The sequence below is a fragment of the Crinia signifera genome, chromosome 7 (assembly GCF_055691185.1).
Source record: "Crinia signifera chromosome 7, ASM5569118v1, whole genome shotgun sequence".
Classification (NCBI taxonomy): Eukaryota; Metazoa; Chordata; class Amphibia; order Anura; family Myobatrachidae; genus Crinia; species Crinia signifera.
In genome coordinates, this window is record NC_139223.1 from 38,940,751 (window position 1) to 38,966,675 (window position 25,925).

Here is a 25,925-nt window from a genome sequence, read left to right on the forward strand (position 1 = left end):
TTTATCTCCTTTCACTTTATCTCCACTTTGGCCCTTAAGCCCTGTACACATGCATCGATTTTTCCCGATTTTCGATTAGATTTTGCTTATAGAAGCAAAATCGAATCCTAAACGAAATCGAATGGTTTTTGTGTCACTTTCGATCTACATTCGATTTGATGCACGCTCCCGTATTCACAAAATTTGAACAGAAAAATCTACTGTGCAGCCAAGGAAATATTGAATTTGATCAAGTAAATCGAATGTGTACAATGTACCATGAATGTATATCGAATTCGATATTTAATGCAAAAGTACAGAACTAATGCCAAATCGAATGGAAAGATCTAATAGAAAATCAAATCTAACATCGAATCAAAAGCAAATCGATGTGTGTGTACAGGGCTTAATTCAGATCTGATCGCAGTACAAATTTGTTCTCAAAATGGGCATTACCATGTGCACTGCAGGTGGGGCAGATGTAACATGTGCAGAGAGAGTTAGATTTGTGTGAGTTATTTTGTTTCTCTGCAGGGTAAATATTGGCTGCATTATTTTTACACTGCAATTTAGATTTCAGTTTAAATAAACCCCACCCAAATTTAACTCTCTCTCTGCACGTTACATCTGCCCCACCGGCAGTGCATCATGGGTTTGCCCATTTTGAGAAAAAAATTGTACTGCGATCAGATCAGAATAAGGGCCTTTATCTCAGGTTTATCGCTTCTCCAGGCTTAATACATCTGCCCCATTGTATGTAATTCATCCTTCTTTTAAAAACGACTGCAGTTTCGATGGGGTAAGGGTGATTGGATTGACAATATTAAGTTCAAGAGGTCTTAAATAGACACATGAAATAATTTGACATGGCTAAGTTGGACAGGGTCAGAAGTGCCACACAAGCATTATGGTTCTTTTGTCCCGAATATTGACACAACACCGTATCAGTTTATCACGTCCACTCACATGACTCGCTGCACACGCCATGCTTCAGCACAGTGCACATTATTGTATTCTCCCTCCACGCCCTAGTGGATGGTAGGGTATAAGATACCACCAGTTTTAGGAAAAAAACATGACCTTCCCATTGTCGACCTAATGTTTGTTTTGACCTTCGACCCAGTCGACCTTAGCCATGTTGACCTTCATAGAGTTGACCTAGTGACCATATCCCTTTCAATGAGATTATAGCTGCATGTGCTTGGTTGGGGAGAAGGTGATACAGAATGCTGACTGGTAAGAGGGGGTGCAGCGGAATGGCAGCAGACCCACAATGCTGCTTGGCCCATTTAGAAACCATGGGCCCATTTAGAAACCAGGTCACATGCATATGGCCAAATGGTGGTTTGCGTAGACAAGGGGAGGAAAGAGACTGGCTGGATCCTTGTCACCCCCACAAACATACTCCAGAACCTTATGTATAATATATATATGGAAAATGTAAGTGTGCATAAGGAATGAATTATCCAGCCTGCTTCCCAAAGATCCAAAACTCCTCCAGCCAGATAAGCCTCAGATGTGGCACAAGGTTCCATGGACAAAGCCCTGGAGGGAGTTCTTGGAAGGAGATCCAAACATTTGGTCTCCCAGGCTACATTCTGATTGGTTGCCCGTAGCAAAATTCCATCTTCAATAGAATTCCCATCAGACTCTGAGGGCCTGAGCTGGCACAACAAGTACTCATTTCGTAGCGGACAACCAATAAAGTCCTAGAATGCATTGTGGCTGATAGGGTTGGGGGAAAAGTAGGCTCACACAGTGTTGGGAACCAGGTCTAACAGAACCACACTCCCTCCAGCTGTGCACCATCACATAGAGAGAGGCCTGGTTTTTATCAGGTGTTGCGGTCACAGAAAGCTCCCAGCAACCCAGAGTAAGCCCACTCTGTCCTTACTGTCATTTTTCCACCATAGAGGGAGTATAGATCGAACTGCATGCTGGTTAACAGTCAACAAGGTCATCTTTAGAGTTGAATGCATTAAAATATAGACAACCAGACTTAATGATCATATTTTATTAGAAAACATAATTATTCACATCAGCTTTTTAAATATAGTATCATCATATACTGTACACATATGCCTCTTCTATATGTACATACATACGAGTACAAATATATATTTAAACATCTATATTTCATGTACAGATAGAGCTACAGAATGGATTAACATGGCCAATACATTCTTTTGTATTTATTTATTTTGCCTAAAAATAAATTCACTATGGTATATAGCAGCATTGTGTGCATGGAACATTTGTCCTATACACAGAGATAAAACATAGACTAGAAAAATTCTAGAACAGTCATTAAAATTTGTTGCAATTATTTGAAAGTCAGTTTCTGCCCCCTTTACCCATTTTTGGGATAAAACAGGTTGGGTCCGGTGCTGGATGTTCACAAGCCACTTTTGGCAGACAACCTTTTCAATAAAATCAGATACTCTACTAATATATTCAGGAAAATAAGACTTCTTTATGTAGTGAAATGTGCAATTATTGACTCTATAGAGTTTAAAGCAATTCTTGGTAAAGAGTACATATTTGCACCTGGACACACCCAGGGTGCAAATACATGCATGCCAAGAAACACTTAAACAATTTAGGCCATCTTCACCCGATTTCGACGGATCGAGGAAAGAAATCGTTTGAAAAGCGGCCAAATCGTATGTGCCTAACCTCCGATTATGATCCGCTGTGCTGCACATAAGATTTGCCGGAACCGGCAGCACTCGCTGGGGGTCGGATACGATACATCGTATGCTAAAGAAGGTGGGCAGTTGCCAAAATATTTCATGCGATACCTTGGTAGTGTATTAGGGCCTTAACTCGGAGTCTTTTCACTTGCAACAGATTGGGGCGGCTACTAGTTTTCCATCTACAGCTGCAGGAAATGTCATTCTTAAAGTGCAACTTTTTGTACTCCCTTCTCCTTTCTGCAGTACGTGCAAAGTCTTCTAGCTGACTTAAGGCCTGTATTTAAATGAGACCCTTAGTACCAAATAATTTCCTAGAGTTTGATCGCTCAGAATGGACATCTCTGTTGGAAGCACTGGTGAGCAGTGGGTGACTGAGGTTGCCCATATTTGTTCTGATGAAGGTGGGATCACCCGCCAAAATCTTGGCACTGTAATACTCTACATACAAAAAAATATTTAGAGAATTCAACATTGGTTAACATGTTAATGTTCCTTATACCATTTAGACCCCTACGGCATCCTGTAGAACTCTGCTAGAGACCAAGTTGTGCAAAATATATCAGAGCAAAGTAAAATCATTCAAGAACGATTGGTCACAGTCATGGCACATTTTGAGGGATAGATGACCTTCCATAAGTCTATACTGAATGTCAATCAAGCACCAAATAAAACAATAGCTTTAAAAACTCTTAGATCAAGTTCCATTCTGGACTCTTTTAAAAGCATTGAACATCACTTCTCTTATAGAGTTGTATTTTATTCCATGGCTTCTTAAAGTTTGGAAGACGGAATGACTCTTGGCTCCAGGAAAGCGCTCTCCACAAGAAACTAGGCATACGTTTCAATTACACATATTCTATGTCATCATCTGAGTCCACTGGTTGCTCGGTGAAAGCAGATTGTATCTGTAGAGACTTGTACAAGGGTGGTGGTGTCCTTGGTACTTGGCAGTGCTGTGGTTGAGGCAGCTGTAGAGCTGTATTAAATGTAGGTGGATCATCTTCCTCGAGGCAAGGGTTGTCATGCCCAACCATGCCCGGTAAAGGATGGTCAGGTGACTGTTCACGGTCACCCTGTTTATGATTTTTCCACCATTTCACGAATTTCTGCCACTTCTGTCGTAAGACCACCCAGAATGAGTCAACAAAGAATATCTCGACAATCTCAAGCACACAGACCATAGAGCAACTCAACCACAGACCCAACTGACCTCCAAAGTTTGCCAGCAGGTTTGAAAGCTGTGGAAAGAAAATGAACAAAGTTAGTAGGGTAGGGAGTATGGATTTCATTCTACATTATACAGACTTTTCAGCAGTCTAACTTTAAAGTAGGGTAAAACACACATGAGCCAAAGGCTTAGACTCCCACTTTCACCCATAATGAGAGGATAAGGGGAAAGAAGTTCTTCCATGTATTTTACTTTATTTGGCACCACAGCAGAAGTGTAGAGTTGATTTTATGGTCTCCCATCAGTTACAACTACAGAAAAACTTAAGGCCCCCACACATCGAGGCGATTTGGTCCGATTTCGGCCGATTGTGACCAATCGGCCTGTTAAATCGGAGCAAATCGCCTCTCCCTGACACGCAGTCGGGTCCGATGCGCGGTCCCGTGCGCATCGGACCCAACTAGGTGGTCGGACTGGCTGGCCGTCCGACCACCCATTCTGGGGCGGGCGGGAAGCAGGGACGCATGTGATCCATCACAACGGATCGCATGTGTCCCTGCCGCCGGGAAGGTTCTGGCGGTTCGCACTCTGTCGGGTGTCCGTACACTGCTGCGAGACGTCGCAGGCAGTGTATGGGCACCTTTAGAAAGTAGAAAAAATACACACTCCTAAATATTTGGAAATATTCCTAGTAAAAGTATAACAAATGTAATAATATTGCCAGTTTCACTGGCTTCAGATGCCAAACAATATGACAGATCCCATTCATCTAGCATGTTTTCCATGTAAAAGAGATAGCACTATTGACAAAGTCATGCATCTTCAACAAACGTCTTTTGCGTACCACCAGAGTCAATCCATACACAGAAATTCTGATGACCAACGAGGTAACTATTTTTTCACTTTATTGGCTATGGAGTTGAGCCAACTGGATCCAAAAAGACAGCCAATGCAGATCTGATCTGAGTGTTTGTCACTCAGACATGAGAATTTTTATCTTCCCAAGAACGGTTACCATCTTGTTAGCCTAAAAAGTCCATGGACTAGTAGAAGAACTTGTGGGTGTTGATCCCATGTGCAAAAATATAATTTGGGCACCTCTCCTCTACTCGAACACAACCCAAGTTTACAATATACAATAAGGCAGTGGGACACAGGAAGAGGCAGAGGGTGTCAGAGTGTGATAGGGAAAAACAGTGCATGACAGGAAGAGGGTGTCAGGGGCAGCAGTGGGACCCTTAGATCTCAGGGGCCCCGGTGTACTGCACCTGCTGCACCTATGGTAGTTCTGCCTTTGCTACGGGCATATTAGTAATGGAAAATTACAGCTAAAATTCTTTTGAAGGTCAGTATATAAGGCCCATGTGTAGGACGGTCAGCATAGAAGGCACGTGTAGGAAGATCAGTATATAAAGGCCATGTGTAGGAAGGTCAGTATATAAAGGCCATGTGTAGGAACGTCAGTATATAAGGCCATGTGTAGGAACGTCAGTATATTAGGCCATGTGTAGGAACGTCAGTATATTAGGCCATGTGTAGGAAGGTCAGTATATAAGGCACATGTGTAGGAAGGTCAGTATATAAGGCCATGTGTAGGAAGGTCAGTATATAAGGCACATGTGTAGGAAGGTCAGTATATAAGGCCATGTGTAGGAAGGTCAGTATATAAGGCCCATGTGGAGGACGGTCAGTATATAAGGCCCATGTGTAGGAAGGTCAGTATATAAGGCCATGTGTAGGAAGGTCGGTATATAAGGCCATGTGTAGGAAGGTCGGTATATAAGGCACATGTGTAGGAAGGTCAGTATATAAGGCCATGTGTAGGAAGGTCAGTATATAAGGCCATGTGTAGGAAGGTCAGTATATAAGGCACATGTGTAGGAAGGTCAGTATAGAAGGCACATGTGTAGGAAGGTCAGTATATAAGGCCCATGTGTAGGAAGGTCAGTATATAAGGCCATGTGTAGGAAGGTCAGTATATAAGGCCATGTGTAGGAAGGTTGGTATATAAGGCACATGTGTAGGAAGGTCGGTATATAAGGCCATGTGTAGGCAGTTGACCCTCATCCTCTTCCATGTCCTGTATGACACTTGCTATATGCCTTAGCAATTATATATTTACTGGTATCCGGATGGTGGGTAGACAGTGCTAGGTCGACAGTCAATAGGTTGACATGCACAAGGTCGACCCTGAAAAAGGTCGACATGGTAATGGTTGACAGGAGTTTTTCCATGCAAGGGTACACACTACACTAATTGGGGGTCCACTAGCTCAAGTGTCGACATTGACACCAACAAAGTAAAAAACACATGTCGACACGTCAACCTTGTGCGTGTTGACCCTTTAATCCACACCAATCTTTATGGTAGTAGTACTGTATGTATACTTTCATGCTACCCTTGTCCTCCTTCCCCCTGCTGGTCCTGTGTTTTGCCTGTGGGCCCTCTGTGTGTTTCGGCTATGCTACATGTACAGTATCCCCTGCATGGAGCTGCAGAGCTTTGTGGCACCATATAAATAACAAACGATACTACTACTAATAACACACATGGCAGATTTTGGTTACTTACACTGCTGGACGGGCTCTCGGCTATCGTTCGGAGGTTCAAATCTTGGTAAAATATGTCCAGATTCGCCACATCATATCTTCAAAGAAAGCAGATGGGAATCGTAGGATTAATTTGGAGAAGCTTAGGCAATGGTTTCAGTGCAGACGGCTAGTGTTCGCAGGCCACCAGTTTCTCCGGTTTCAGAATAATGTCATAGTGAAAGGACCGTGACTTAAGGCCTCCATACACTAGTGCGATTTGGCCTGTGTTCACCGGATTCTGACGAAGTTGGGTGAAAAGTGGCCAAATTGCAGGTGTTTGAAATCTGATCGGATCTGATGCGCGTTCCCATGCGCATAGGGTCGGAGGTCAGACCACAGGAGGTCTCTTAATTAAGGACTCATACCCTCTTCTCTGATCCACTTGAAGCAGCTACACGGACATCTGAATAAGCCTCAGATTACTCAGGATGTCTAAAATCACACGGACGGAGCCAGTGAAGCTGAATCTAAAGGCATCACCATGTCCAGAACACCTGGTCAACATGTCCCCCGTTTTCTGCAATGCTCCATTTAGTCACCCCAAATTCAGAAGTCTGCCAATCAGGCTAAGGCTTTTGGACCACTGCCAGCATATGTGCAGTATGCCGGTGTAATTACCCAAGTTGGAGTCACCGTATAAAAAAGGTCTGCCCATATCTGACCCGTAATGGAACCGTGTTCCAAATCCTGGGTAAAACCCAGGACTTTGGTGTGAAAAGGGTAGAACTTTGCACCTGGACAAACCATGTTGCACTGCAAAGGGAGTATATACATTTAAATTTTTTTTGCATGCAGGGTAAATATGCGGGCTGCACTGCAAGCAGCCCATAGATGCTGGGCAGTTATATTTTTATACTGCCATTTAGATTTGAGTTTGGACAGGGGCCGCTTTAATATCTAAAGCCTCCCAAATATCATTCTAAAGCCGGTTACACAGTGAGTGATATTTCATCAGATCTGGCGGAGTGTACCAACATATCTGGCCCACATCAGACAGTGTGTATGCCGGATATGCTGTAGTCACTTACGATATCATTAGTATTGATGTGCTGCTCAAACAATTTCACTAGAGACATCGGGGGTTATTCTGGTTGAAATGCAGCGCTGTGTGTCATTTTCCTCCCACCCACTGTTCGCATATGCCGCCGCACCCTCCCCCGCACAACCAAAAACATCTGTCCTCCATGCGTGTGCGCGCGCAGAGGACAGAATCAACCAGAATAACCCCCCATCATGTATGCTATTGAAGTCCATAACTGTGATCGCTCCATCCTTCATTAACATTGCTCAATGTGTACCCAGGATCTGATAAGTTAGCCCATCAGGCCGATATCAGATTGGTACTCAAGTGCCATGTTCCCCTGAATCTACAATCTGGCTGGAACCATGAACCAACTACCAATGGTGCAGTAGTTGCATTGCACCAGGGCCTCTGAGGACTATGGAGCTCACTTCTCCCCAGGCCAGCAATCACTTATCCCACAGACCACTTTAAGCAATGTCAGATGAATGGCCCTGTGCAGAGAGCAGGGTGGGCCCCACTTCCTGAGGGACATCCCCCTTACCCCTTAGAGCTGCAGAGCTGACCTTTTCTGTGCCAGCTGATTGCTGATAGCAGAGTCCTGCCATATACTGCCTCTAGGTTATAGACCAATGTACATTTTCTGCATTCACTGCTGTCTGTGAAGTAAAGGCAGCTCCCACCCGGAAAGCACAAAGGGCAGAGGCCCCTGTCACAGACCGAGTAGAGGCTGCCATATTTCTGCCCACATCAAGGTACAAGCCCCCTGTTCTCCGCACCATGCAGGACATTGTGCTTGTACCCCTGCCACCCACTGCCTCTCCCGGTCACAAACTGCTTCCCATCACTGCCTCCCCGTGCCTGCTGCTGTCACCCACTGCCTCTCCCTGTCACCCACTGCTCCCTATCAACCCCTGCCTCCCCGTGCCTGTTGCTGTCACCCTCTGCCTTCTCTTGCCTTTTGTTTATACTATTTTTCCTCTATATGTAAACCTCTCCCTGCACTACACTGCCACCCTCTGCCTCTCCCTGTTACCGAGTGCCCTCCCCCTGCTATCAACCTCTGCCTCCCACTGCCTTATGCTGTACCCTTTACTTTTCTCTGTCACCACTGGTTCCCTCTGCCCTTCTTACACCCCTGCTTTCCGCCATCACCCTCTTTTGCTCCCTGTCACCCATTGCTGTGTGACATATTGTGAAGTAGGGTTGAAGTGGCGGAGCGCGGCCCAAATTATATTTTTGCACCTGGGCCAACCACTCGCAAGTTCCACCACTGGGTGGTTTTTTTTTTCTCCTTTATCATTACAAAGCAAATCGAGCAAATAGGAAGCACAAACAGATTCTGCTGATTAAAATGGCATGCAGCATGTGTATATTCTGTGTGTGACTGCGGCTGTATCTGCATAAGAAACACAAAAAGCAAACGCAATAAGCCAGGGCATAGAAATAGGAGCACTTACTTAGATAGGTTTTTCTCTAGTTTACTCCCCAGCTCCCAGGATAGAACTCGCAGTGTCCACTCCTGATAGAGAAGACAATAGAATAGACAAATGGTAAGCCACAGTGATCCGTCTCAGAGCCAATATCAAACGATTGTCACAGAAGCAGATCCGATTGCCTAGAACAGCTTTCTATTGGCAATACAGAAGCGGATGCAGAGTTGAAGGCCAGCCAGTGTTGTACAGTATCTTTTGTGTTTTCGCAATGTCCATTATACAGAGAAGTGCAAATTCAAGTACATGCTACTGTATGTATCTCACATATACCCGTAGGGCCCAATTCAGATCCGATTGCTGGGCTGCAAATTCTCAGCATCAGCAATTATCGAACAACTTGGATTGCAGTGCGCATGTGCGGGGTCCCACTGCAAACAAAGCCAGCCACGGATTGCAATCACTGGCCAATAGCAAGGTGATTGACAGCCAGAGACCGTTTGTGGGTGGCGCGCTGGGGACATTCCAAACATTTGCAGCCCAGCGAATCAGCGATTAGGTCTGAATCAGGCCCTTAGGTTGAAGGGATATAACTGGGTTATAATGGGTGTCCTCACATAGGAAAAGTTTGGAGAGGGCACGTCAGCGGAATTGCAGGTTATGCAGAATGGGGCGCATGCACCTACCACAGGGCTGGTGCGAGTGCACACCAATGAGAAGGACGGCTATGAGAAAACAAGCATATTGTACGTCCACGGATTCTGTGACCACAGATACTGTAGGTCTACACAAAGGGAAGTCATAGCAATTAGTGGTGTGCACCCAATGCCGTAGTAATAACCACTGAACTGTTTTCATCCGGCATCCACCCTATCTGATTTAGTTTGTGCACAAAAGAATATTAACTAATACCAGATGGAAGATGTCCAACATGAAGTCGCTCACACAGCCCTCTAAATGTGTCTCATAAGGTTAGCTGTACGTGTGTGTACCCTAGACCAAAGCAAACAAAATAAACTTGCTACCAGACCATGCGCCTACATGTTGGTTTGGTCTGGGCAAGCGATGGAGGCACAAGAATAAGTGTAGCCCTGCCCCACATAGAAGTGGTGGACCATCATTGGCAAGGTGCACTCTCAAATCCTTGGCTTCTCAGACTGGGAGCGTGGTCTTCATGTTTTGCTCTGCATGGGGGACATGGGGAAGGGGGATCGGAGAGTGGTGGTAGTGGGTTATGGAGCTAAGTGTTTTGAGGGCTATGGGTCATTTGGTCAAACCATATTAGGTCTTCAGGTGGAGCCTTCTTCAACTAGCCATCTCTGGATAGCCATGGCTCACCAAGGCCTATTGTTCTCAGCAGCAATACAATACATAGAACAATACAGTAGGGGCTTAGCATAGGACTAAGTCCAACAGCTTTGGCTCACTTCATCGTATTAAAGGGCTAGATGAGGATGGCTCTATCTGTACATGCATTGGGTTGATGTGATAACCGTTTCCTTTAGCACTGGATCTGGTGTGGGGACACCAACGGTGAATGGGGAACACCAGTCACGTTTGGGCGATTGAAATAATTGGATCCGTACAGAACCACAGCTTTATGAACTGCCTATTGAACTTACTTCAGCGTTTATGGATGGCCAGCTGGCCACGCTCCTTGTGAAAGTCCATTCTTTAAAACTGAAAAGACAGCAGAACACAACTTTTAGAACAAGGGTAACAAGAGGAATGCTGGGAGAGGAGAAATGGTTTACACATGCTCTGTGGTCACCATGGAAACAAAAAAGCTGAGAAACTCATTGTCTGTGAGCCAATCCACACCCATTAGGACTATAAGCGCTAAAGGAAACGTGTTGTATGCAATACATCTAGTATTTTCCCAGGGTGTAATACTCATTTGGCAGAGAAACGATCTTGTCATCTTTGTGCTATACACATACTCCTGGTCTTAACAGTGTGTCCCATCTGCCCTCCTGCATCTGGCCACACACAGTCATTTATCTGTATGTGTCTGGGGCACAATTCTATCATTTATATGAGAATTATCGTATGTACTTTATTTAAAAAAAAAAAAGGGGGTATTATTATAATTTTATTTATAAGCTCTGCTCGCTGTCGCCGCTCGCCCACAGCATTGAATATGCCCCTTTGAGTGCCAACTTCTCGGTGAGAGATGTGCAAAATAGCTGCTAAAAACGCCAGCCTCTCTCACATTTGTTATATAAATTCAAATAAAAAACGTGTAAAAAAAATTCCTCAATAAGGTAAACATTACTGGTCATAATGATGAATAAAAAGGGGTTACATTATTATTTTATTTATTAAAAGCTTTTATTTTTTTCTTTCTTTTAATAACAATTTTTTTGTAAAAAAACAACTAAAATTAAATAGAAATTAAAAAAAAAAAAATGATGGATGAACAATGTATTGGCTGACAGTAAAAAAGTTGTCACATGGTGGAATGGAACGAAGAGTCAACAGGTTCAAAAGTTAGACATGACAATGATGGACACCTGTACTGAATGCGTGACACACGTGGTTAGATCACATTAAATATCCCAGGTTTTGGTAAGAAAACAAAAACATACGTTGACCATTTGTGAGATGACATTTGTTCCTATCGCCCTCAATAACTGCCCGCCTTTCATCTGTCTGCTTAGGGAATGTCGATTTATTAATCCATTCCAATTTTACAAAGGTGTATGCCTACGCCATCTTTATTGTAGGCTGCATATTTTTCTGTGAAAGTCTATAAAAGTGGTCTTATTTTTTTTGCACAGTTAAGCTGGGTATATGGTCCCTGGGTCAACAACGTCTAGGTCCACCGGTCGACAGGGACTAGGTTGATACCTGAAAATGGTCGACATAAGTTTAAGGTCGACAGTGACATGGTCTACACGCAAGAGGTCGACATAAGCTTTTCTCTTTTTTGGGTGTGGTCCGACTTGTTCACACTTTACTATCCAAGTGAGAATATAATAGTGTGCCGATCACAGCGAGGCACCGTGCCCGAAGCATGGTGAGTGCAGCGAGCCACGCAAGGGGACGCGGTACACTTCCACGGTGTCTACGTCGACATATTTACCCAAAACGTGAACATTTGTGTCGACCTTTTGAATGTCAATCATTTCCATGTCGACCTGAAGCTTGTTTCAACCTTCTGGCAATGTCGAGTTATGGTATGTCGACCATTTTTAGGTGTCGACCTAGTGACTCTTAGCCCCCTATACCGCACCCGTTAGACTACAGGTATAATGCATCATACAGGTGTATATTAATGCTTCATCCCTCAAAGTACAGAAAATAGACCTCAGCATATAAGCGATGACATCAGCATCCTTAGTGTATACAGAGAGAGATTTCTTTATGTAATTATGTCATTTGAGCCCTGTAATTATATTATCTGTATTATTATTATTCCCTGCCTACGTAAATTGGTCTACATTGCATGTCTATAGACGGCACTACACAACCCTTGTGGTGTCACATAAATACAGGATAAAAATAGTAACAGCATGTAAAGCACTTGTATTTCCTTATTATATAGGAATTATGCACAATGCCATCTGGAAACCAAAAATAGCCTTTTTATTGGACATTTGGCAACTAATAAATACTCTCTTTATCCGAACCTATGCGATGTACAACTTTCCTTGCTGTACTGAATATTACAGAGGGAGCCTTCCTTAACTAGCCTTCTCTGGAGAGCCATGGCTCACCAAGGCTTATTATTATCTATTGTTCTCAGCTGCAATACAATACAATACATAGAACAATACATCAGGGGATTAAGTCCGACAGCTCTGGCTCACTTAACCCGATTAAAGGGGCTAGATGAGGATGGCTTTATCTGTATGTTGTACACATCTAAGTCTAGAGGGTAGTGTAACATAATACTCCTATGATATAATATTGCCTACTGTATTTCCTCTCACCTGCAAGACTCTCTGCAAATACTCTGACAGCCCAACTCTTCCTGGACAAATTGCACATGCAGTTTGATGTAACAAAACACTATGATAAAAGAAAGAAGATGGAGGGAATTAGTGGTATATACAGCATGGTGGACAAGATCACTTTAATGCCATTCAAGGACAAATCAATCAATAACCGATTCTGGCCAAAGGCCCTGGAACGGGAGGCAGCTCACCCACCCTCCTCTGCCACCTGCACCCAGCCCGTCCAATGGAACCAGCCCTTTGCCCTTCTCATCGCTTCCCCCTCCCATGTTTTTCCTCTCCTTTGTCAGCTCCCCTCTGTCAACCCACCTCCTTCCTTCACAGCACTCCCCGACCTCACCCATTTCTAACTAGGTTCTACTAAAACTGTGCCCTGTAAAATCTGCACAGTGATCCATAGGAAACGTATGGTTGTGTATGGTCCAGTGAAAGGGCTGCACGTTGGTGCATCTAGTCACAATCATGATCGTACATGCAACCCATCTGCAGGTAAGCAGATGGCAGCCGGATCAGTAGATCGATCGAGCGACGGATGGATCGACATATAGATCGATAATTATTTGTGTCATTAGGTAGGTGAGGTGGAGTGGTGGGCAAGTCCCGATGCCCGAGGGGGTGAATTTCAGTAAAATTAGGACACCATAATGGAAATTATATCTTGCCCCCCCCCACCAACCAAAATGGTTGCGATGCCCCCGCTTCTGGTGCACAAATGTATTTAAAGATCACAGAATAAATTTAAATATCAACAAGGGAGGAACTTGTGATTGGTTGTAATAATTTGGGTCCCCTCCTTCACTCCTACCCGACTTCACAATATGCCACACAGCAGTAGGCCCCTTAGTCTTCAGGAACCCGGTGCACTGCCACTGCTGTACCAGTGGTAGTTCCACCTCTGCAGCCGCTACTAGATGTAAATAAGAATGCTTGTGACACTAGTAAAGAAGGGAGACTACACGATCACTGTTCTCAGGACCTGGACCTCATTAGTATAAAGGAGACAGAACTTACTCCAACTTGGGTATTCATCATAGTTGCAGTACTGAGCGCCATCTGGCAGTGGCTGATCATAGTGTGCGCAGCCGCAGGTTTGCACCATCACTGCCTGGAAACAGGAGTACAAGCAGATCTGGGAGAGGAGAATAAATATAGGAGAGACATGAAGATATCTAGTATGGGCCAGATTCAATTACCCACATTCTACCGTAGCCCGCAGCCTGCACTTAAAGGACCATGTCCACCTACAATAACATAGACACCAAAAAATCAGGTCAACCTTTCGACTGTTGGCAATAAGCTTATGTTGACCTTCAGGCAGTGTCGGTTTAAGGCATGCAACCCTTTCTTCGGGGTTGACCTAGTCACTGTTGACCATTAATGGTCCACCTAGAGATGATCAACCTAGACATTGTCTATCATCTATTTTGTAACCTAGAAAATAGGGACAGTCCCATACCTGGAAGGTGTACTTTTTGTTGTATAGGTTTTCCACAGGGACGTCACTTCCATCAATGGTGCAGTCACTGTACGGTTCGCTCAACTTAGAGGATTCGGTCTACAATCAGAATAGAATTCCATCAGACTGTAGTCTTGTACTGACGAGCCACATTGTAATATGGTCTCCAAATATCTCATGACCATTTATAATCTAGTTACCACTGCTAACTAGAATTCCCTGAGAGTCTGGATGAACAGTATTTACCTGGCACCTACTTTTACATTGATCAAATTGTTTTCCTTGTGTAGTTTAGTAGATTTCCTGGCTTGGTTTATGGCTGGGCAAAGAGGGGACTTTCCTAGTTTTAGAAGAGCCATTGGACAAAGGCCTACCTTGATTGTTTTTTGGCAAGCCATAAGTATGACAGAGGGCCAGATGTATCAAGCTTCTAAAAGTGATAAAAGTAGAGAGCAATAAACAAGCAGCCAATATGCCCCCTAACGGTCATTATTTTAAAACCAGTCTGTAACATGACAGTTAGGAAAAAACTGGCTTGCTGTTTATCGATCTCCATTTGATCAGTTTTCAAGGCTTGACTCATCTGGGATAAATAAGATGATTTGGTTATTGTAATAGAAGTAGAAAGATAGTTTAGCACTTTTAAATCCGGCACTCACTTGAATGAATTTTAAATGAACCCAGATCCCCTGCAAGTGACATACAGTGGGGTGATCAGTCTCGAAAAGCCCAAGGAAATCCACCAAAAATGTTTAACAGTGCTGGGAAATAGGACAACACCATTTATTATATGTCAATATACCCAATATCACAGAAAAGACAAACCGGTGCAATTAAATCCTAACTAATAAAAAAAACAATAATACTGTATAGTATGTTCTGCAATAAAAAAAAAAAAATACAAAATGAGAAAATAAAATACAATTTAATAGGAGATTAATACATGGCTACTGTGTGCACTTCTCATATACTGTAGTTATTAAATTCATCACCACATTCCAGTTACCAGTCGGCCATTTTTTTTTTTTTGCACATTCAGCTTTCAAATATGTTATGCAGTCCAATAGCTGTTCTAGTCACTTGTTAGTATTTTAATAGTACTGTCCACTATTGCGCATATTTGTAATCCAAGTAAGGTATTGCTAGTTCGGATCCAGGTACTGGTATGCTGGAAAAATATAGCTCAGTTCCGCTCTCAGGTGTAAAAAGAATAAGCACTAACGCGTTTCCCCGCCTTTTTCGATCTCAGCGGCTTCCTCAGAGAGAATGTAGGTAGGTACCTACATCCTCTCAGAGGAAACTGCTGATCTGGATCCATGGACTCTGGAGATAGCTGCTATTTTGGCTATAAGCGCCAGCAGCTGGGAGACATGGAAAGCTGATGTCCATCCCGAGGTTTGAAAAAAACCCAAAACAGTTACCTGTTATAATTGTGGCCAAACTGATATTACCCTGCATATTAATCATAAGAAATTGATATCATGTACAGAACTAACAATACCTTACTTGGATTACAAATATGCGCAATAGTGGACAGTACTACTAAAAATACTAACCAAGTGACTAGAACATCTATTGGGACGGCATAACATATTTGACAGCTAAACATGCAAAAAGGCCGTCTGCTATCTGGAGTGTGGTGATAAATTTAATACCTATAAGAGAAGTGCACATGACAGCTATGTACTAATCTCCTATTAAACTGTATTTTCTTTCCTTTTTTTTATTATTTACTAGCTACCCGCCCCGGCTTCGCACAGGAAGCACTAATTATCTATAGCCAGATGACTTCTGGTGGATGGATGGGGCGGTCATGTGACGAAGATATCTATAGGTACAGTGCCGATGGTCAATCTGGTTCCATTGCACAGTGCGTTTAAATTGCGAATAAGCATCACCGGTGATCCAACCTTCAATGTTGATACGTGCGATGGCATTCCGGGTGGTTCCAATGAATTCAAAAATTCAATCGGATAACTGACGGCTTGTTCTTCGTCCATTACGGTGTCAATCGATTTGTATTTGACTATTTTGCCGGGCAGTTTCAATTGAATTTGCTCATTGAGCTTGTTGACATCGTAATTTTTTGGTGCCAAAATTGCATGTTCGCACAGCCAATCCGGATTTTTGTAGTTGGTTGTTAGATTTGTTGTTAGAAGGTTGTTAGACCTTGTCCACAACGGCTTCAATATTCAGTTGCATTTGACAGAAGTTCGGCGGGAATGAAATCTCATTTGTGGCGTGATCAATTAATTGCAAAAAAAAACTAATTCTGTTGATCCGATCGCTACCAAACTTCACAGGATCACCCGCTGGGCTAATCTGAAGATTGCCTGAAAATTTCATCAAAATCGGTCACGCTGTTTTGGCGTCCATAGGTTGACATTGACATATTAAAATGTGTTGTCCTATTTCCCAGCGCTGTTATACATTTTGGTTTGAGCTACTGTAATATATGTAGCTTGATTAGTTTTAATCAAAATAGGGATTTGTTTTTAAGTGTATTTGACAGCAATTATGCTGCAGGACATGTGAAAGAAGTGTCCATTCTTGCTAGTAGGCATCACAGTCCATGAGTGGCACAGTCTAGCCTCAACTGGGCATTTGCCATCTTCTACAGGGATGCAATTCCACTTATTTTAAATATTCCATAGATCTTCTGAGGACTTTAAAGGCCCATACACACTGGGCGACTTTGAGCTGAAAGTCGCTCAAAACCGCAGGTTTGAGCGGCTTTCATCTCAAAGCCGCCCAGTGTGTATGCCCCGGCAATGAGCGGTGAGTACTGCTGCGCGCTCCCGCAACATCGCGGGGAAAGCCGTTCATCTGCTGGTTATACCAGCAGATGAGCGGCTTTCAGGACGGCTTTGCATAGCATAGCGCTCTGCTATGCAACGCTGTCCTCCCCCCTCCGTCGGCGCTGGGCAGGGGGAAAATTGCTCTGTGTGTATGCACTGAGCGGCTTTACCCACAGTGATGATAGTCATCAACGCTGTCCATACACGCTGGGCATAGTCGCCCAGTGTGTATGGACCTTAAGAGTAGAAAACCATTTCATTAGGTTTAATATTAGTTTGAGCCTCTTTGTAATCAGGGGTCCTATCTGAGTCTATTTACCTCTCTAGGAAAAATGAAGTCTATGTGTTAATATGAAAATGGCAATATACCGTATGTATTACAGCTACAAAATGATGGCCCAAAAACATAAAAAAGAAAACAAAAACATACAATGCAACAGAGCCTACAAAAGGTGGTCAGGAGAGTTGTAAATACACACAAACACACACATTTAGGTCCCTTTTAATCCTTTGAGTGGCAACATCTGTGGGAAATATCCTCTAGAAATGCCAGCGTCGCTCACATTTGTTATATAAATTCAAATAAAATAAACGTGTTAAAAAAGGTTATATTTCCTATATAAGGTAACATTACAGGTCATTATGATGAAAAAAATGTTTACTTGCAAATTTTTATACCTATTTTGACAAATTCACATGGCACTCAAAGGAATAAACCCAACAGTAGAATGACCAAAGGGAACTATACAGTTGGATTTTCTCGAATATGAAATTTCATGTCTCTTAGGGAAACGCGTTGAAACAGATACGTTTTAACTTGAACATTCGCGCTTACCAACTGCATCCCAAACGAAGTCTCAGTAGCGGTTTCTAGTTCTGTTCCTGACTCCTCAATGAATGGATAGTCATCTTGGTCATGAACTAACATCTTTGCACCAGCTGCTGTGACCAGGAATGGGTTGTACTCATCTTCATCAATGTAGATTACCACTTTCAGCCCTAAGGACAATTGGTACAAAGAATATTAATTATTAATATCTAAACCGATTTGATCCATTTTTGGTATTCAACAAATGAAAACAGCCTGCTTACCAGCCTCTGCGCCACCCATGGAAGATTCCAGTAACTGGTTATTTTGTGCATCATTGAAGGTGTAGCAGTTGCCATACAGGGAATGAGTGAAGAGGGTAAAGTTCCTATGTTGGAAATGGTATGGGACATTACTGAAAGTCTTATCATTAAAAGTTAAGTACACAATATTATTATATTAAGCATCCCAACAAACTTGAGGCCCTGCTATTTGCGCGTTGGTTCAGAAGTCCTGAGAACCCAGTCCACTGACCCAAAAGAGTCACTGGGGTTTTATTTAGTGACCCTTCATGGTCCGAGAAGAGTTAATTGAAGACTGTCACAGGACAATTTTATCACTAGTCACGAACACTGTTTAATTGCTTAGAATCATTTTATTGTTTGATTGAGAAAGACATTATAGTTATAATCACGGACACTCTGAAAACTGTCCTTGTTTAAGAAGTTCTTTTATTTTCATCTAAATGCAAATAGTTGTTTTTGTCTAAGGAAGACTAATTTACCCAGAGCCAATCATCAACATATTAATACATGGTTGCCAGCTTTGGAAATATCCATTTTCTTTTATAGTGTGGTTAATGCCAAGGACGACTTTTGGGCTTATTGGTGATGGTAGGAATAGCCAAGGCACAGAGCCCTCTTAGTGAAGCAATGCCCTGTGATTTATAGGTTTGCTTAATGTATGTTGTTTTTGTTTTGATCTGGAACATGACTGAAGTCTACACAGCTGATAGGAGAAGGTGGGCATGGCTGTGGTGCATGAAACGTACCTCACTTTGGGGAAGATGTATTAAGCCTTAACAAGAGATTACCAGGAAGGTAATGAAGAGTGATAAACAACTAGCCAGTAAGCTCCTAACTGTCATGTTATAGGCTGTGGGACAGTTGCCTGGTGAAGTGGAGATAAAGTAGATGGTGATAACGCATCAGCCAATCAACTAGGTTTGAAAAACGACAGTTGGGAGTTGATTGGCTGGTGCGTTATCACGTTCCACTCCCTCTTTACCAGGCTTAATACATCTTCCCCGGTGTTTGAAAATGACATTAAGGAGCTGGTTGGCTGGTCATTTATCACCCTCGCATTTATCTCTTGTTAAGGTTTAACACATCTACAGTACCCCCAAATGCCAGGCCGATTGAGACAATACAGTCCCGATCATGAAAGGTGGATCATCAGGGCATTCCAATTGGGTTTACTCTGCAACAAGGGGGTGGAGAGGACACATTTAAAGAGACATTTATTGCTGGGTAGAAGGGCAGTAAACAGTTTCCATTCCACAGCAGGGCACAAACTTGGAACTAGTTTCGACAATCCGGTCTCTTATAATGCTTTTAATGGTACCCATTTTCCCCCATCTCATTTCAGAAACAAAACATGTAATAAAGACAATAAAAAATGCTGAGGGATGGGGCAAATTGACCATAGTTGTCCCTAAATAGAGAAAATTATGTTCACACGTATGGCAGAAATATATCTACATTGTATTCTCGGCTACATAGAGAAAATATATATATTTTTTTAAACCAACAAAAAAGTTTTGTTACTTCTCAACATGCTTTGCAGGAGAGATAAGAAGCATGAACTCTACTAACCTAGCGTCACAGGACTTCCCATCAAAGAAACAGTTGACAAGTAGGTCATCAGCTGAATATCCCATCTCGATTTTTTTTTCCATGGGTATTTTTGCCAGGATGTTCATGTAGTGCAGGCGATACCAATCTTGGATGGCACTGATTGCGGAGCTGAAGGTAAATACGGTGCAGTCGGTGTTGTTGTTAGGGTCACACTGCAGAAAGACAACATAAACGTTACATATGCCCTGTTACTGTCCATAGGGCATAAAAACAATATTATTTCTAGCTTTGTGCAATAGCTAGAAAGGGCAAGCTTAGGGCAGCAGCAGTCAAAAAGTTGCAGGAGATTGGAAGTCCCTGGGTGAGATGTACGAAGCTTTGAAAAGTAATAAAATGGAGAGTGATAAAACACCAACCAATCAGCTCAAACACAGTCTGTAACATGACAGTTAGGAGCTGATTGGCTAGTGCTTTATCACACTTATTTTTTCACTTTTCAAGCTTAGTACATCTAGCCCATTATGATGAAACCATTTTTGAAAAACAGACTTTATACCAGAGGCGGTTGCGGCCCAAGTGCCCCCATAAAGATATCTTCGCAATTAAAAAATGTCCCCAAAGAAGCATTGCCCGATTACCAGGGCCGCCAACAGGGGGGTGCTGTGGGTACAGCTGTCCTGGGCCACGGCCTCTGGAGGGGCCCAGGCACAGCTGCCCACAGCAGCACGGTGCAACCCCCGTGGCTGGGCACCTCCCCCATCCGGCGGTCCCCCAGCTCAGCCTCAGTGATAGTATGTCGGGGCATGTGGCATGACGGGGCTAGTAGTTCTACGAGTTTCTGCTGCTTCCGGTGATTCTGCTAGCAGGCAGCACTATCAGAGCGGGACACCCAGCTTAGAGCTGGTGGCTGCGGTTTTTCCCCGGAGTTCGGAGGGAGCGACGGAGGACGCTGAGCAGGCCAGGAGACAGGTAAGGCTCCCAATGTATGACAGAATGTGGACGTGACCCGGGAGGGGTGGGGGGCGGTGGTTAAGGGTAGCAGGGGGGCCCAGACTTAAGGTCAGTCCCGGGCCCCCGCAAATTCTAGTGGCGGCCCTGCCGATTAACATGTGACGTCATGACATCACATGGACCTGCCCACATTTTGGAAGTCCTTTTGATGTTCTTTAATAGGATGATAATGTTTGTATCATCAAATGGTTCCATCCGCTGTGGGCAGTCAGATTCCTGTAAATGTGACAGATTCAGATTTGTACACGACGCCGATGTTCATGCGGCTGAGCATTTATCGGTAGACTGTGCACATGCCAACTCTATGGATGCCGCCTGCAATCAGCAGCAAAAATATAGTAGTATGGATTGTTTTAGGGAGGGGGGCCCAAACTGTTATCTTGCCTAGGGCCCCGTGAATTCTAAATCCGTGTCTGGAATAGGGACAAGTCATTTGTCATTTCAGCAAAATGGCCGCTACTTGTGCTTGGCCAGATTACATGGTAGCCACCACCCCGCAGCCACCACGCGCCTCTACAAGAACAAGCACTGGCGGGTCCATGACACTTACCAGCTTGTAGCCCACAATGTTCCCGGAATCTCTGACTGTGTTTTTGTGAACTACGGTGGCGCTCATCCTGCTCCGGCGGCGCGTGAACAGATCCTCCGTATGCAGTGTGTTTCCAGTCTGGTTTTTTACCACAAATAATTGGATCTTATCAATGTAATTCCTATCCCATTCTGAGGTTCCATTCGCCATTCCCAAGTCCCTGCGCCTGCGAGTTATGGGATCTACGTATCCATAAATATCCTTCAGTGCCTGAACAGTTTGTGAATCAAGTCCGGTCAGATATGGTTTAATTACACTATACCTGCAAGACACAATCCCAAAGTAAATTCATTAATATATACATAACATTTCTACACCATATAGATGGAATAAAGATGTATACAACATTGCAGACCCTTGCCAATCTAAAGGGGCACCTGCTGCCAACTACGCCTCTTTGGAGAGGAACAAACCAATGCAAAGGCATGTAAAGGATTGGGGGTACCATTTTTACATTATCATACATGCCGACTTTTTTAAACTCCTCTTCGGGAGAAGCCTGTGAGTGAAGCAGGGCTGGACGAGGCTTCGTTTTAGGGGCGGGGCGACTCTGATGTCACCAAGCCCCGCCCCCACATCTGGCAGTCGTATAAATTATCGGGTTCGTGGATGGGGGGGAGGGTATAAAATGATGCGAAATGCTGCGTTTCGAGTCATTTTAGCCCCGCCCCCTCCCCGTGGACCCGCGAAATTTGGACATTTTTACAGCGGGTAAGGGGGGAAAAGGGGCTGTGCTACAATGCGGGAGACTTGCCCAACTTCCCGGGGGGGGGGGGGGGGGGGAGACCCAATTTGCGGAAACAATTTGTCTTTTAAGAAATACTATGTCATTTTATGACCGCTATTGGTCGACAGTCAAAAGGTCAACACAGCAAAAAAGGGCGACATGCATTAGATTGACAGGATCAGACGCTCAACAAAGGCAAAGGGTCAAGATGAAAAAAGATCCACATGGTAAAGGGGTGACACACGTTTTTTACTGTTTGGTGTCTATGTCAACATAGGGTTGCATGGACACCAATGCCATGCGCTCGCCATGCTTTAGGCACGGTGCCTCGCACTATTCTTTTTTCCCCTCTATGCTCACTGGAATAGTCAAGTATAAACAAATCGTTTAAAAAAAAAATAAAACTAAATAATCCACGTCGACCCTTTTTCCATGTTAACCGTTTGATCGTGTCAACCTTTTGACCATGTCGTCATAACGCGCGTTGACCTTTTTTTATGTCGATCTTTTGATTGTCGTCCTAATGACGGCATCTCTGGTGGAGCACCGATACATTACACCATGTCTGCAGGGCTAAGAAAACAGGAACAATAAGTTGCTCCATCTGTACTACACCCCCAGGATATATAAAGCAGCTGTATATTGATCTGTGCATTGTGTTTCCAAAACAGGGACAGTAATAAACATTGGCAGAATGTTATATTTATGTTGTAGTGTGTAGCCAGGAAGGAGGTTATAGGAACAATGCATTCTTCTATTAATAACTACTTACAGAGTAGGAACACACCATCTATGTCAGTACTCAGACTGCATTTGTAAGATTTAGAAAGTATAAGCAATGCATATTTATATATGCTCTAGGTGTCATACAAAAAGGTCCTGTACAAAGCATTTGCCCTGTGTCTGGAGGCAGATAGGGAACAATACTTCCATTACTTGCCCTGTGTCTGGAGGCAGATAGGGAACAATACTTCCATTACTTGTCCTGAGTCTGGAGGCAGATAGGGAAAAATACTTCCATTACTTGTCCTGTGTCTGGGGGCAGATAGGGAACAATACTTCCATTACTTGTCCTGTGTCTGGGGGCAGATAGGGAACAATACTTCCATTACTTGTCCTGTGTCTGGGGGCAGATAGGGAACAATACTTCCATTACTTGTCCTGTGTCTGGAGGCAGATAGGGAACAATACTTCCATTACTTGCCCTGTGTCTGGAGGCAGATAGGGAACAATACTTCCATTACTTGTCCTGTGTCTGGGGGCAGATAGGGAACAATACTTCCATTACTTGTCCTGTGTCTGGGGGCAGATAGGGAACAATACTTCCATTACTTGTCCTGAGTCTGGAGGCAGATAGGGAACAATACTTCCATTACTTGTCCTGTGTCTGGGGGCAGATAGGGAACAATACTTCCATTACTTGTCCTGTGTCTGGGGGCAGATAGGGAACAATACTTCCATTACTTGTCCTGTGTCTGGGGGCAGATAGGGAACAATACTTCCATTACTTGTCCTGTGTCTGGAGGCAGATATGGAACAATACTTCCATTACTTGTCCTGTGTCTGTGGGCAGATAGGGAACAATACTTCCATTACTTGTCCTGTGTCTGGGGGCAGATAGGGAACAATACTTCCATTACTTGTCCTGTGTCTGGAGGCAGATAGGGAACAATACTTCCATTACTTGCCCTGTGTCTGGAGGCAGATAGGGAACAATACTTCCATTACTTGTCCTGTGTCTGGGGGCAGATAGGGAACAATACTTCCATTACTTGTCCTGAGTCTGGAGGCAGATAGGGAACAATACTTCCATTACTTGTCCTGTGTCTGGGGGCAGATAGGGAACAATACTTCCATTACTTGTCCTGTGTCTGGGGGCAGATAGGGAACAATACTTCCATTACTTGTCCTGTGTCTGGGGGCAGATAGGGAACAATACTTCCATTACTTGTCCTGTGTCTGGAGGCAGATATGGAACAATACTTCCATTACTTGTCCTGTGTCTGTGGGCAGATAGGGAACAATACTTCCATTACTTGTCCTGTGTCTGGGGGCAGATAGGGAACAATACTTCCATTACTTGTCCTGTGTCTGGAGGCAGATAGGGAACAATACTTCCATTACTTGCCCTGTGTCTGGAGGCAGATAGGGAACAATACTTCCATTACTTGTCCTGTGTCTGGGGGCAGATAGGGAACAATACTTCCATTACTTGTCCTGTGTCTGGGAAATGCATAGGGAATAATACTTCCATAACTTGTCCTGTGTCTGGAGGCAGATAGGGAACAATACTTCCATTACTTGTCCTGTGTCTGGAAGCCAGACTGGGAACAATACGTCCATTACTTGTCCTGTGTCTGGGAAATGCATAGGGAATAATACTTCCATTACTTGCCATGTGTCTGGAGGCAGATAGGGAACAATACTTCCATTACTTGTCCTGTGTCTGGAGGCAGATAGGGAACAATACTTCCATTACTTTCCCTGTGTCTGGGGACAGATATGGAACAGTACTTCCATTATTTGCCCTGTGTCTGGGGGCAGATAGGGAACAATACTTCCATTACTTGTCCTGTGTCTGGGGGCAGATAGGGAACAATACTTCCATTACTTGTCCTGTGTCTGGGGGCAGATAGGGAACAATACTTCCATTACTTGTCCTGTGTCTGGGGGCAGATAGGGAACAATACTTCCATTACTTGTCCTGTGTCTGGAGGCAGATAGGGAACAATACTTCCATTACTTGCCCTGTGTCTGGAGGCAGATAGGGAACAATACTTCCATTACTTGTCCTGTGTCTGGGGGCAGATAGGGAACAATACTTCCATTACTTGTCCTGTGTCTGGGGGCAGATAGGGAACAATACTTCCATTACTTGTCCTGTGTCTGGGAAATGCATAGGGAATAATACTTCCATAACTTGTCCTGTGTCTGGAGGCAGATAGGGAACAATACTTCCATTACTTGTCCTGTGTCTGGAAGCCAGACTGGGAACAATACGTCCATTACTTGTCCTGTGTCTGGGAAATGCATAGGGAATAATACTTCCATTACTTGCCATGTGTCTGGAGGCAGATAGGGAACAATACTTCCATTACTTGTCCTGTGTCTGGAGGCAGATAGGGAACAATACTTCCATTACTTTCCCTGTGTCTGGGGACAGATATGGAACAGTACTTCCATTATTTGCCCTGTGTCTGGGGGCAGATAGGGAACAATACTTCCATTACTTGTCCTGTGTCTGGGGGCAGATAGGGAACAATACTTCCATTACTTGTCCTGTGTCTGGGGGCAGATAGGGAACAATACTTCCATTACTTGTCCTGTGTCTGGGGGCAGATAGGGAACAATACTTCCATTACTTGTCCTGTGTCTGGAGGCAGATAGGGAACAATACTTCCATTACTTTCCCTGTGTCTGGGGACAGATATGGAACAGTACTTCCATTATTTGCCCTGTGTCTGGGGGCAGATAGGGAACAATACTTCCATTACTTGTCCTGTGTCTGGGGGCAGATAGGGAACAGTACTTCCATTACTTGTCCTGTGTCTGGGGGCAGACAGGGAACAATACTTCCATTACTTGTCCTGTGTCTGGAAGCCAGACTGGGAACAATACTTCCATTACTTGTCCTGTGTCTGGGAAATGCATAGGGAATAATACTTCCATTACTTGCCCTGTGTCTGGAGGCAGATAGGGAACAATACTTCCATTACTTGTCCTGTGTCTGGAGGCAGATAGGGAACAATACTTCCATTACTTTCCCTGTGTCTGGGGACAGATATGGAACAGTACTTCCATTACTTGCCCTGTGTCTGGGGGCAGATAGGGAA

At 43.8% G+C, this 25,925-nt stretch overlaps 1 protein-coding gene across 2 annotated transcripts in view; it reads right to left on the bottom strand.

Annotated features, from left to right (window-relative positions):
• Positions 1–3,130: 3,130 nt before the first annotated feature.
• Positions 3,131–25,925, bottom strand: part of SCNN1G (sodium channel epithelial 1 subunit gamma) — a 32,493-nt gene continuing 9,698 nt past the window's right edge. For both annotated transcript variants that reach the window (XM_083152864.1, XM_083152865.1), the window contains exons 3-13: positions 21,327–21,627; positions 19,784–19,977; positions 18,194–18,297; positions 17,937–18,100; positions 14,304–14,402; positions 13,859–13,976; positions 12,824–12,902; positions 10,511–10,568; positions 8,916–8,977; positions 6,415–6,490; positions 3,131–3,913 (exon numbers count right to left, since the gene is read on the bottom strand). In XM_083152864.1, the coding sequence (XP_083008990.1) occupies positions 3,521–3,913; positions 6,415–6,490; positions 8,916–8,977; positions 10,511–10,568; positions 12,824–12,902; positions 13,859–13,976; positions 14,304–14,402; positions 17,937–18,100; positions 18,194–18,297; positions 19,784–19,977; positions 21,327–21,627 (1,648 nt within the window). In that variant the 3' untranslated portion in view covers positions 3,131–3,520. The remainder of the gene's footprint in view (positions 3,914–6,414; positions 6,491–8,915; positions 8,978–10,510; positions 10,569–12,823; positions 12,903–13,858; positions 13,977–14,303; positions 14,403–17,936; positions 18,101–18,193; positions 18,298–19,783; positions 19,978–21,326; positions 21,628–25,925) is intronic.